This window comes from Amphibalanus amphitrite, unplaced genomic scaffold (assembly GCF_019059575.1).
Source record: "Amphibalanus amphitrite isolate SeventyFive unplaced genomic scaffold, NRLGWU_Aamphi_draft 000585F_arrow, whole genome shotgun sequence".
Lineage (NCBI taxonomy): Eukaryota > Metazoa > Arthropoda > Thecostraca > Balanomorpha > Balanidae > Amphibalanus > Amphibalanus amphitrite.
Window position 1 is genome coordinate 289,894 of NW_024882079.1, and position 13,724 is coordinate 303,617.

Consider the following 13,724-nt stretch of genomic DNA (forward strand, 5'->3'; position numbering starts at 1 on the left):
AATCACTAGAGCAGTGGATCAGGGACTGCAGCGACCGGTCCGGGCTGTCAGACGGGCCGGGACGGGTGGTGGCGTCACCCTGTCACACCCTCCCCCCCCCCCCCCGGACCGTTCGCAGCGGTAATCCCAAGCGGACCGGGTGAGCGCGTCCTGGTCTGCCGTTGCACCGCACTGTGCAATGTGCGGTGTGCACGTCTCATCCATCAGTCCATCTCTGAATGTGCTAACCGGGCCCAGTCCCGGATGACAGGCGGCAGGGCGGGTGGCCGGGTTAGTGTCGACCGTCGATTTCTCTTCAGGCCGGCACCCCGCAGTGTCCTGCAGAAATCAGGGCACAGCGGCCGTCACCGACGTGTGAGTCTCTGCGGGCGGGCTTCTGGAGCCGACTAGTGGGACAGCTGAGACAGCAGGCGTCCCCCGTCCCACCCGATGAGATCTCAGGGCGGCGGTGGTCGCTCATCTCGGAACAAGGATTACATCTCGGCCTTTCACTACGGCCAGCTCTCTGCCGCAGTCGTCGTCTCGTCACCGCTCTGCAGATCCGTGTCGCCTTTCACGCGACGGACGTGGTGTAGGCTCTATGAGCTGCTTCCGCCGCTGATTGCTGTCTATATGGAGTCGGGATGGACGGTAGATGGCAGATGCTGCTGACTTCAGTAAGCAGCGATGGTTTCTGATGTCCACTGATGTTTGTCGCTCCTGGCGATTTCGTACTCGTTCCCGGCGCCGCTCTTACCCGTGCGTTCCGTTCCACGGCGCTCCATCGCGGTCCATCAGCCGGTGACAATTAGCTGCGCGGTGCCGTGCCGGTGCGTCAGTGTGCCGATCCACAGCGCTTCCTGTTTGTGCGCCGCGCCGCGTGGCTGTCCGCGCCGCCGGCAGCCCGTTAGAGCCGTGTTTGTCAGCTCGGAGCGCGGTGAAACCCTGTCCGATTTATAGTGCCGGCGGACGGCACCGGTCCCCTGCGACAGACACTCGGAGCCATGGAGACGTCTCCGGCAGAACAGGACGGGAATTTACGGGGGAAAAGGATTGTCCGACTGGCTATTGTCAGCGACTTTCTCCGCATGTCGCGCAGTGCCCAGCGCCGTGCTGGACTGGCGAGGAATGTCCTGTACACCATGAGACGGACGACGTATCGAAAAGTGTGTCGTACGGAAAGGGCGTTCGTGTCCAGTGTGTCTGTCTCAGTCGTGTCTGTTTGTTTTAGGTACTCGTTTCTGTCTGGAGGTGCTGTGTCCTGTGTTCCGTTGCAGTCTCCCCTCGCGTGTAACGACTCACGATGTGGGTTGCACTTACTTGCCCTGCATTAGCTTTCGCTGAGTCTGACATGCCTCTTCTCTGTGTGTCTGCAGCTGTGCGCCAGGACCGGATGCGAGGCGGACGGAACAAGTTCGGCCCCATGTACAAGCGGGACCGGGCGCGCAAGATGCAGCAGATCCGGCAGCGGCAGCTAATGGGTCCGCAGCGCGTCGGGCTGCCGCCGGTCGGCTCCGAGGCGGTCACCATCAGCTACCCGTCACCTGCCACCTCGCTGCCCATCACCTACAGCGCCGGCAACGGCTCCAACATCACCATCAAACAGGAGATCCAGTACCCGGTGCTCAGCTCCACGTCCGCCTCGTCTCCCGACTCGTCGCCGTCGCCGCTGCTCGGCGCGCCGGCCGGCAGCAGCGCCCTGCTCGAGCCGTGGGGCGCCGGGCGCACCGACGTGCCCACCATCATCCGTGAGCTGGTGGCCTCCCTGGACGACCGTGAGTGGCAGCAGCAGCTGTTCCGGCTGTTGCAGACGCAGACCTACAACCAGTGCGAGGTCGACCTGTTCGAGCTCCTCTGCAAGGTGCTCGACACCAATCTCTTCACACAAGTCGACTGGGCGCGCAACTCTGTCTTCTTCAAAGATCTCCGGGTGAGTACGGGGTGTGCGGTGCACGATACTGGATGAAATGTGTGCGTGGAGCGGGATGGCGATGACGCCCGCGCGCAGTGAGGCTGAATAGTGGCCGAGTGTAGCGCTATCGTGCGCCAATCGCCGAGCTAAGCCATCAGAACGCCAGTGAACCGACTATCGCGCCGCCCAAATAGTGGCAAAAAACCGTCTGCGGCTCGGCGCCGGCGGCGGGCCCAGCTGTGCTGTGTTTCGGACGAAGTTGGCAGTGTCGCTCGCCGTGCGCCGGGACCTCGGCCGTCTGGGTAGTGTCTGACGGGACCGCCGCGCCGAGCCGGTACCCTCTATGCGTCACCCCGTCGACGCCGAGAGACGGCCATTTTTTTACCGCCGCCGCTGTCTGGCTAATGTAATCCATGGCGCGGCAATGGCGGCACCGCCTGCTCGCGGATGAGACAGGAAATGCCATTGGACGGAACGGACCGAGACCGACCGACCGGCCGGGCGGCGCGTCCGCCGCCCACCACCGAGACCAGTCGACGGCGCCGGCGGCGGCCGACCCTGACCGCGCGCCGGGCCGCAGCGAAAGTGGTCGCCGCGCGCACTGGGTCAATGTCAGACGCCGGTGGTAAGACGCGCTCGCTGCCGTCGAGAGTGAGAGTCGTTGGGCCGGCTGGCGGCTCGGCGACGGAGCCACGGACCGAGACGGGCCGCCAGGTGCTGGAGTGGTGCTGGACGGACCGGTACGCACGGGCGGATTAGCATATGACTCGTTTGTGGCACGGTGGAGTGCTGGCTTGGCAAGATCAAGTTTTTAACTTGGAAGGCAGCTGCTACAATCCGATGGTAGTGTTGAGATAGTATTGTGATGTCCGTCGATCTTATGGTGGCTCCCGGTGCGTACGACATTTCCTGCGGGTGACTGATGCGTGGACTGGGCACCTCTCGGCAGCGTGCGGCGCTAATCTGCCCGCTGCTGTGCGATTGCCGGCTATCAGGGCGGCCTATCGTGAGGGCCCTGGTCTGGACAGCTGGTGTGTAGCCGTACTGGGGCGGTGGTGATGATTGCTAGGACCGTCCCCTGGTCCTCTGAGGGACGTGGTCCTCTCACGGTGGTCTGCTGCTCCGCCATGCTGCCTCTGTGGGCCGCCGGCGACCGGCTCCCATTGGCGGCTCGGCCCGCTGGAGCGCCAATCAGGGCTACTCGGGCCCGCCCGCCGACCGGGCCCCCTATCTCCGGCCGTCCGGCCCGGGCTGACCACCCACTGGGCTGGCTGGAGCCGCTCCCCGCCTCCCAGGGATCGGCGGAGCTGTCCAATCCCCCGGCCGCCCGCCGCGGCTCGAAACGGTGACGGCCGTGTGGCGCACAGACTCACAATCCAATGTGGCGCACAATGTTGGAGCATTATCTACTCGAGAATCGGACGTGAAGCATACCTGCGACATTCACCTGTGCGAGCCATTAGTGGCATTCCAGTCGTTTTCATAGCGTTGTCCGCTTTGCCAGTTGTCGGCTCTTTAGGCAAAGGGCCGACTCGCCTGGTGCGATCGCGATCTGGCAGACTTTTTCACCACTCGTAGTGTAGCGGTGAAAAGACTTGGCGTGCCGGATTGCACCCGACTCGGTGCATAATACCTAACGCTGCCCGACCTCGGCACGTATTTTCGTGCATGGGCTGCAGCTGTCTAGCATTAGACCCAAACGTTGGGTTTTTGCCTGTGTTGGCCTGGTCTGGTTGCCGCGTCTGCTGGCCAATCCAACTGCCTCCCCGGCGAGCGGGGACCGAGACGGTGACTGGCGCCGACCGTCAGTCCGACAAATAGGCATTTCCGGTGGCGTCGCGGCGTCTCCAGCCGTTCGCCGCTGCAGGGCTCCCTCCGTCCGGCTGGGTATTTGAAGTCATATTTCATCTGTGAGGAAACGTGGCCTGTCTGTTTCTAGACAGGAGCTATGCGTGTGTGAAAGACACCGGACAGAACGCCTGATCGGTGACCGCCTTTCCCCTGCCGTCCGCCCTATCTTCTCGGCTCTCGAACGACCGCCGTCCGCTCTTTCTATCCTCTGCTCGGGTCCTCCACCCTTTCTTTCCACCCTCCGCCCTGTGCAGGCAGCGCTCCGCGGCGAAAGTGGGCCCCGGGGCGGCGCCGGGGGCCGGATGGGCGGCGGTGTGCGCAGTGCGCACTGTGCGTGCCAGTTGCGTCAGCGGGCCCGCAGCGGCGCCGCGCTCCAACGGGGTCACGCATAATGACGTCTGCACCATGTGGGTCGCCAGGCGCGGCTGCAGGGCGGCGGTCGATGTCGTCAGAGGCCGCTGCAGACGGCTGGAGCAGCGTCGAGGGGAGGACAGGACGTGGGGAGGGGGAGAGTGCGTAGTGGTGGATGGTGAGGGGTAGGGAGAAAGGGACAGGGTGTTACTGAGGGACCGGTGGTTCTCTGGCGGCGTTCATCTGTTGATAACCTATCTCCTCCGGACGGATGGCTTCTGCCCCAGTGATCTCAACTCAGCGCCTGCTAGTCTGAGATTATATGTCTGTCCGTCCTAAACTGAGATTATGTCCGCCCTAGCAACTGAATTGGGTCCCGTTTTCGTACTCTGTGCATAATCCCGGCTCTCGCAGCGGCGGCCCCCCGTCGGGACAGCTCAGTCGGCCGCCCCGCCGCCTTTGCACACACGCAACCCATTGTGGCGCGACGGAAGTCGGTGTCTTCCCCGTCGGTCCGGAAAAGTTGCGGCGCGGCCAGTTAGGCGTCTGTTCTGTGTGCTCCGACCTGTTGCCGGGCTGGTGCATTCAATCAATCGTAGCGGTCCGTCGGATGTCGGTCGCCCCGTCAGGCTGCGACCGATCGGTGCGTGATTCTGCGCCGGGGTCGACGCACGCTGACCTTTGCAGGCGTGCAGGTCGTTGCACTACGCACCGGTCATGGCGGGACGCGTCATTCGGCCGGTCAACGCCCTCAGAGGAGCCAGCGTTAGCAGAGCCCGCGAAGGCTCGACAGCATGCCTCACGGAATGCCGACAACTCACTCCAGGTGCTCAGGCCCGCTTTTGACGTGCGACAGGTGCGGCTGGGAAGCTTTCTTCGACGTTTGAACAATGCATCGGAAGAAATTCCTCCGAAACAAAACTTGCCTGCGCTGTGTCGCTAATGGAACAATGCAGGCACCCTGCATGCCGTTACATAGCGTTTAATTAGCGAACCGTGCGGTATTAGCGTTGCAGACACCGTGCGGCGCTTTCAAAAGTTGCACTGTTTCCGCGTTGTAGCGTGGAAGAGTCCTCATTCCTCAAGCGTTGTGACAGCGCCGCTAGGCGTTTGCCGCACATGCCTGTTGCGGGGAACTCTGACTCGTTCAGCTTGTTCGTCCCGCTTTGTTGCACAGGCTTTGTTCGTCACACTGCGATAGCTAGTTTGTTTGAAATAGTTTACTGGCCGCAACACAAGTATTGTTGCGCGTGACATGCTGAGCAACCATGCCATGCAATTTCTTCTTTGTCGCGTTCCTTTGTCTGTTCTTTGTTTCTTGTTCTTCGTTTTAGTCTGACCACTGTATAGTGTATTGCATTTTTGCATGCAAATTGCATTTTTTCCATCGTTTATCGTGCGTTTCCTGCACTCGAACATTCAATTTACGATCCACTGCGAATCATTCAAAACAAACCCGGCGGCATTGGCTCTTTCCAACCAGAGCCGTCCTGATTCCGAACTACAGCGCCTATCCGTAGCGTCGCACACTCCTAACGGTATTTCGTCAGTGTCCCGCTCCGTCCCAGTCAACCTAACGGCGTGCCGTCCGTTTTCCCGCTGGGCCGTCTGCAATATTCATGTCCCAAACTGGAAAACTGGGCGCAGACTAGCCAGGTTTCCTGGTCGGCGGCCGCCTGGGCGCTCGCTGCTGCGACCGATGACGGTGGTAGCGGCCCACCGGGAGTTTTAGTCTGTCGCTGTCGCTGAGGGTCCCAGCGTTCCCTGGTCGGACCAGGAATGGGTCACCCGGCTCACTCTGATGGCAAGGAGCCGGCACACAGCCAGCCCTGCCTGCCGACTGGCTTCAGATTTACTGAGAGCCGCCACAATGCGCGGAGCGAACCGCTCTGCCGCCGCTGTATTGTATCCGCTGAGACGGTGGCTCCGTCGGCGCCCTGTTCTCAGGCACAGGGCCGGGCTGGTGTGACCAGGTGTGGCCAGGTGACTCCCAGTGACGCTTTATGCCGCTGACCGGCCGTCGGAGCCGGGCCACAGTCGCCGCTTCCGTCCGTCTACGGTGCCCCTTTGTGGCCGGCCCGTCCACGTGGCTGGCCCCGTCTCGGCCCAGTTTCTCAGTGGCGCAGACAATACAGACCGGCCGTCTGGAGGACGGGCCACTCCGCCCCTCCGCGCGCGCAAAAAATGGACCCCAGTCGCGGCAAAAAAAGCTCGGGCTCGATGCTGCGACGACGGCGGCGGCGGCGGCGGTGGTGGTGGCGGCGGTGGCCTTGGCTGCGAGTGAAAGTGCGGCGGTGCGGTCGTCTTGTGTCACGGCCCGACTGAGTGGTCGGCCGGCCGGCGCGGCCCCAGGCCCCTGAGGCGCACCCGAGCGCTACGAGAGCTGCTCGGATCCCTATGCACGCCTCTGGGACCCTCTCATGAGCTGAGGACTATGACTGTGACGTGAGGAGCGTATGATCCTGCCACGACAGTCTCACCACCGTGCCGCTACCGACCGCCGCCGCATTGCGAAACGCGCCGCCGCCGTCTCTGCGGGTCGCGGTGGAGCGAAGGGGATAGATTGAAGTGGAGTGGAGAGAAGTGGAGAGGACCGGCTGTCGCCGTCAGTCGTGTGTCGTCACCTCCGTGGAGCCCGGCTCCCGTGTCAGGCGGCCCGGTCTGACTGGCTTACATAGGAGCCGCAGACAGCTGGATTCCAGACCCACGGGACGGCAGCACAGCAGTTTATGGTAGTCCTTACCACCTCTACGGTTATCATCACCACATATGCAGAAATCATTCGTATGTAACTGCGAGTCAAATGGATGCCTTTGCATGCTTATGCTTGGGCGTTATCCCGAAATGGGTATGGAACTGGGGCAGCTCTTATCCGAGTACTCTATTTCGCATTTCGCTGAATTGGTTTTGCGTTCGGCCGCCTCAAACACGTCGTTATGCAATATGCATTTAGCATTCCTGGCACATTCGTGATATGTTGGACTTTCGATCCTGCACGATAAATTAATTTGATTACATGTAACCAGTTTTGCGACAGCTGAATTTACCGGTGACAGTTACTCGAGTGGGTGTAGGTATTTCGTAACGCGCCGCGTGTCGTTTGAATTCTGCAACTCCCCGCGCCCGGCTGGGCGGTTGGTCAGGCCGTGCCTGCGGGTGCTGCGGCGGGGAGCGCGTGCGGCTCTCGAAAGTGGCAGGTACCGGTCGCTGGTCGGTCCGGTCAGGGCAGCAGCAGCTCGCGCCCTGACCCAGCCACGCGCCGACAGCCCTGCCTTCCACCGGGGCGGCTATTAGTCACGAGTTCATGCTGTTCGAGAGACCGGTGCTCATTAACTCTGTCTGCAGGGTCTCACGTCTGCTTTCGGGCGGCTCATGAGAGGAGAAAACGTGCGCTCAACTATAGCGCGCTAGTTAGTCCAGTTAGACTTATGATGAAACTGTTTGGTAAAGTGACACGAGAAACCACTTTCAGTTGAGATGAGGTCTTTGATGAACATGGCTTCTATCATGGCTGACCAGGGCCTCGGCGTATTAGGGACATTGCTGTGATATTCCCCCGACAATGTTGTTAGCTGGACGTTTGGCCTGCGCCGCTGGGTGCTCCAGTGGGTCATCCGGGCTGTGGGGACGCCAGCGCAGTGTGCGAGCGGTCTGATGAAACCCGCTGCGGCAGCGCGGGTCAGCGGTGCAGGCCCGCTATTCAGCCGAGTAAAAGTGTGCGCTGACATCGATAGACGTTGCAAAACTCGGTCGAGAAAGAGAGAGGTTACACTGAGCGGCGACTGGTTTACCGTTTGACGGCAAACGCTGAACTTTGTGTGGTACTGCGTGTTAGGTTACACGAGTTTTACCTGTTCAGGTATTGTCTAACCCATGTTTGTAGTTATGAAATGGGAATTGCCTGTAAGCGTGTCGCAATCGCTAAACGCCAGTCGAAATAACGGTGTCCGTGCTCAGCGTGTGTGTCAGCGATTGCGTTACCACACTTTTACACCATTCTCGGCACCGCCATCTACGGCCGCTAGCACCAACTGCTGGTTATGCCGCCCGCCGCTGGTGGCAGCACCGTCACCCATGCGCTGTATGACGTTTGCTCTCTGTTTCCGGCAGGTGGAGGATCAGATGAAGCTGCTGCAGGCCACCTGGTCAGTGATTATGATCCTGGACCACATCCACCAGCGGCTGCACAACAACCTACCCGACAGCACCACACTGCCCAACGGCCAGAAGTTCGACCTGCTCACCCTCAGTCTGTTCGGCATGTCCGAGCTGGTGCCGCAGCTCAACGACGTCACCGCCCGGCTGCAGGAGCTCAGCTTCGACGTGTCCGACTACATCTGCCTCAAATTCGTCCTGCTGCTCGACCCCAGTGAGTAGCGTGCCACCGTCCGGCTTTAGTAGCGTGCCGCTAGCTATCCGGTAGTGCCGCTGTCTAACACTTAATCGTATATTCGATGTCAGAATGCCGAGCTTTTGAATGACTGGTCTGTATCTTCAGTTGGAAACTGCGTAGAGGTTTACTTTTGTAGATGTATTTTACTATGCCATGAAGTGTGATATTAATTTTTTATGTACCTGCCAACGCCCTTCCATCTCCCACATACACTGACCTTTGCCCCTTCTCCGCCTCGCTGGTACCGCAGACCTGCAGACGCTGGGTAACCGGCGACACGTGCAGCAGGCCCAGGACCAGGTCAAGCAGGCGCACATGGACTACTGCGCCGCTGTCCACCCCGATATTCAGGTAAGAGACTGACGGGAGTGCGGGCAGGATGGGGGTGGGGGCTAGGTGCTGGTGATCGTTCATGTCTTGAATGGCCGCCAAACTTTGGTGGTTTTGGTATTGGACTCCGAATGGCCGAGCTAGCTTTCAATGTCGAGCCCTTTTCTGAACTTCACTAAGCTGTGTTGTCAGAACTGGCATGCAGCTGTGATTACATGGCGTCTCTGCTTTTAGGGAGCGTGCGTTTGGGTCATCGTGTGAATAGTACCGTCTTCTAATACATTCAGCAGCGTAACTCTTGGCGGATGCTCGCGCTTGCTTCCACCTCTCCACCTTCCCCTGACCGATGTGCTGTGTCTGGCAACCACTAACACTCGTCTCTCTCCAGGGCAAGTACCAGCGGCTGATGGCTCTGCTGCCCGAACTGCGGGACCTGGCTCTGCGAGGGGAGGATTATCTGTATCAGAAACACGACCAGAACGATCACAACCGAGCCACCTCCCTCCTCATCGAGATGCTGCACGCGCGCAGACGTGAGTAAAACAGGAACGGGCCAGAGCTGTACACCCCTGATTGATTCAGCCTTACTCGGTATTTTTTTCTCAATTGTTAGGTACATAACAGTAACAGTTTCGGCCTTGCTGTTCATACCTACTTAGATAATAGTCATATTTTCATGTTCTAGAACATAGACAGACTATGTCTGGAATAAAATACTTCACCAGAGTCAAGCCAGAAATGGCGAATTTCGGTATCGGCTGTGTCTTGAGTCTTTTGCAGTAGTTAGGGGTATCTGGGCTAGTCCTTTTCTTAATGTGGTTCCGGTTGCTAGTTTGTGGCAGCCCCAGCTGACGTCTGTGCTGCTGCTGTTTCAGATTGCGGTCGGCTGCCGGCGCCCTGAGACGGCCTCCCGCGCGCGGACGGAGCGCGGCCCTCTCCGGACCGCCCCACCAGTACAAACGCCGAGGCGGCATCACCCTCGCCCGCGCGCCGGCGGGCGGCCGCCGCCAGCCGCCCCGATCGGACGCTATCATTCTGTGCATACTTCGCCGCTCGCCGCGCGAACGCAACGGTGTGAGTGAGAGTGAACGTCGAGTGATCCGAGGAAACCGAGTGAGGATTGGTGGAGAAAGAGAACCGGCGCCGGCCGCCGCCAGAGACTGGTCTGGTCGGGCCGGCCGCCACAGTGCAACCGTACTGCCCTGGTCTGTGAGGCCGCTGCCGCTGCCGCCGCCGCCGCCGCCGCCGCTGCTGCCGCCGTATGTCTGTGTGCGTGTCTGTCTGTGTGCGCGGCCGGCCGCCCGGCGCGCGCGGCGCCGCCCGTTGTGTGTTGTGTGGTGTGTCGCCGGCAGAGGTTTATTTTTTGGTACTCTGCGCTCGGCAGGCTGCCAGCTGTGGCCGAGAGGCCCGCAGTACCTGACGCACCGTTAATGAAGTCCGTATTTTGCTACTGGAATGGTTTAGTCGGCGTGGCTTGCCGCCCGGTTTTAGTTGAGAAGGCCGAGGAGCGGCGGCCGGCTCGCGAGCACCCGGCACCCGTGCCGGTCGGTCTGTGTGTCTGTCTGTCTGTCTGTTTGTCTGTCGGCGCGCGTGCTGCCGGCGGCGCGGACCGGCAGGCCGTGTGATGTGAGGGGACGCCGAGCTGTCGGCCGCCCGGGCCGCGCCGGCGTCCCACTCGGACCTCTTTTGTTACCATATTGTTATAAATTATAGAGGGTGCGCGTGTCCGCCGGTGGGAGGTTTGTGTGTGTGTGCGTGTGAGGGATGTCTGTGAGGGGCTCTGCAGCGCCGCGTGCCGCCCGCCCGCCGCCGCCGCCCGCCGCCTTCGGTACGAGTGTCGCGCGTGTAGTGGGTAAGTTCGCCGTCCGCCGTGCTGCCTGCGTCGGCCGGCCGGCGCCACAGCCGTCCGGGAGCGGGGCATTACGATACTGCTGCGGCCGCCGCGCTCCTCCTGTCTTTCCCCCGCTCTCGCTCTCCGTCTCCGCGCCTCGCTCCGCCCCTCCCTCCGGCTCTCCTAGTGGTAGGTCTGTCTCGAGACGCGCGCGCCCGACCCGCGGCCGGTAGCGCCCGTTTGTGTCGCACTAGTCATGTGGTTATTTTTGCTAGTCATCTCGACTTGTGTTCAGTGGCCGATAGGGCGCGCGCGCGCGCGAGCGCACGGCCGCCGGTCTGTGCGCCGATTTTGACAATGTTTTAACATTCCATAGGTGCGTATGGTGGGTGGGTGGGGTACGGCCGGCGGCCTGGGTGCGGTCGCCCCGGCTGCCTATGGCTCGGGCGCGCGGTGGGGTCGGGCGGCCTGCGGTAGCTGCGAGCTCGGGATGGAAGTGACGACCCGGCGCGGCAAAACCTCTCCGTCTCGGTGCGTCTGTCTGTCTGTGTGTCTGCGTATGTTAGATTGTGTGCGAGTGTTGTGATGGAGTGTTTTATCTGCGTAGAGCACATCGGAATGTGATCGAATTCGCTGCCCTGATTGTGAAAGGAGTGTGAGAGGGACTCATGGTGACACGAATAAAGGTACATCACCTACCATCGGAGACGTCTCTGCCTGCCTTCGAGTGTCCGGGGGGGGGGGGGGGGTGAATAGAGGTAGCGACATTGTTTGAGTAAGGACGAGACGACACCAGTATGTCTGTTCATTGGCTAAATGGCTAGTATCATGAAATTAGCCCTAGATGAAATTAGCGGCATTCTATGTAGTACCTACGTCCTGCAGTTGCGGTTAGGGAAGATGATCAAGGATCAGGATGCTCGTCTACGGTGTTGAGAGCCAGACAGCTTTAATGGTGGTGGTTACGAAATTCTGTTATATGGCATTGCGATATTCAGCGCTCGCGATCCTCGCGATTCTGATCTTCCGTGGTTTTGTTTGTTTGTTTGTTTTGTTGGGTTAGGCCCTTTCGGTCTGACGAGACCATTTCAGGGCCTGAAGGATGATAGGAATTAGGGGGAGACATTGGTCTGGGCAGACACCCTAGAGAGTCGCGGGGGTTGAGCCCGTCCGAAAGGACAGGCCGATCAGCCCCCCCCCCCCCCAAGCACTCTCTGCACCCGGCTACGGGGTGCGCTCCCTCGGGAGCAGCGGTGCCGCTCCAAGGGAGCAGCCCGCATGAGATAAAGGTGCCTGTCCAGCTCGGAGTGGGGGTGGCGGCGGGGAGGAGAAGGATTTCTGTGTCCTGAGGATGGAAGCGATGGAACGGAGGAATCTTCTGTGGCAAGATTACTTTACTTCTATTCCGTGGCGTGAAGGTAAATTAGCATACTCAGTCCCAAAATCTTCCCTGATATGGAAGCACAAGGAAAGCTGCTTTTATGGCGCACGTGTTTCCTAATACACACATTCCGTCTTGGCGTCTGCCACGGTAGAGATCGTTCCCGATCTAGGAATATCTTAGAACGCTTGTCACGTTTTCTTGCAATTGTCAGTCTTTGTCCGTATAGACTTTCTTTGTCTCCACTTCATACGCATTCCATTCTTATCTCGGCAATCGACTGGAAATTCCTTCCCTCTTCATCTCCGTTTTCGTCTCGTCTTTTGGCCTAATTCCGTGACTTCGAAGCCTAGGATTCCGGTGAGTGTTTATTGTTCCTCTCGCATTTTTCCTCGCAATTTTCCTGTCTGTGAGGGTGCTGCTAACATTTTCTACTTTCTGATTACCATTCCAGCTTCACATCGTTGCTATTTTTATCGGTCTCCAAATCATCCCCGTCTCATCCATTTTGGCGGGAATCCTCGCGCCTTCCGCGCAGTTGCTTTGTTTCCGCTTCACGTCGTTGCTATTTTTATCGGTCACCAAATCATACCCGTCTCATCCATTTTGGCGGGAATCCTCGCGCCTACCATTTCCGCTTCACATCGTTGCTATTTTTATCGGTCACCAAATCATCCCCGTCTCATCCATTTTGGCGGGAATCCTCGCGCCTTTCGCGCGGTTGCTTTGTTCAGTGGTCAGCTGATCACGTGCGTTCTCATTATCTGCCCTCGCCTCGCATCGCCCACTGCAAGTTCACTGTATCGCTGGCACGAACCTGCGGGCAACTGAAGATGCCACCCCAGAACAGAGTTGGTGCAACTTCGGCTGCTGTAGAGGGCCACCTGGTTCCAAGAGGGGCTGCCTTCCTTCTAGCCCGTTTTGAGGGACCAAACCCCAAAAGTTTCCGGCATGTTAGCCCATATAAGATCAGGGACCACCTAAGGGCACTGCTCGGTTCCTCGGTGACTACCATCGAGGTCTCTGCTATCCGGAGTGGGGCTCTACTCATAAAAACTGAGCACCTTGGCCAGACTGAACAGCTCATGGGATGGACCTGCTTTGATGGACTACCAATCAAAGTTCAGCCAGCCGACAGACTGAACCAAGTAGAGGGTATGGTTTACGCACCTGAGCTCAGGGATGAGTCAGTCAACACTATCCTCCAGGAAAGTGAGAGTCAGGGAGTGTCCAGTGTCACTCGGCTCCCATCCAAAACAACCCGCCCAAACCCTCTTCTGAAACTACGGTTTTGCAACACGACCCTCCCCGCTCACTTCTATGCGGCGTACATTCGTTACGAGGTCCGCCCGTGTTTTCCGCTACCTCGCAGATGCCACCGGTGCCTCAGGTATGGTCATGGACAAAAAACATGCAGGGCCCGTGCTCCGAGATGCAAACGATGCTCTCAGGAGCACGAATCCCAGGGTTGTATGGCTCCCCCGCACTGCGCAGCCTGCCAAGGTCCGCATGCAGTAACAGACAAGGAGTGCCCTGTGTGGATCAGTAAAGTGGAGGAGCTACGTGCCAGGACTCAGGCTACCTTAGGCTACACAGATGGAGGAGACCAATGGCCAGTGCTCACGGGCCCTCCCCCTCCCCCTGCTCCCAGGTCGGAGGACCCACGACATCGGGGTGGGGTTGGGGTCGAGAAAAC

At 59.6% G+C, this 13,724-nt stretch overlaps 1 protein-coding gene across 7 annotated transcripts in view; it reads left to right on the top strand.

The window, feature by feature from the left end:
* The window catches only part of LOC122394332 (nuclear hormone receptor FTZ-F1-like), a 67,069-nt gene extending 55,719 nt beyond the window's left edge, over positions 1 to 11,350 (top strand). For 4 of the 7 annotated variants that reach the window (XM_043391129.1, XM_043391131.1, XM_043391126.1 and 1 more), the window contains 5 exons: positions 1,356 to 1,909; positions 8,204 to 8,462; positions 8,737 to 8,837; positions 9,205 to 9,349; positions 9,692 to 11,350. In XM_043391129.1, the coding sequence (XP_043247064.1) occupies positions 1,356 to 1,909; positions 8,204 to 8,462; positions 8,737 to 8,837; positions 9,205 to 9,349; positions 9,692 to 9,717 (1,085 nt within the window). In that variant the 3' untranslated portion in view covers positions 9,718 to 11,350. Of the gene's footprint in view, positions 1 to 1,355; positions 1,910 to 8,203; positions 8,463 to 8,727; positions 8,838 to 9,204; positions 9,350 to 9,691 lie in introns of all 7 variants that reach the window. The other 3 variants (XM_043391128.1, XM_043391130.1, XM_043391124.1) reach the window with 1 other exon arrangement.
* Positions 11,351 to 13,724: the final 2,374 nt, after the last annotated feature.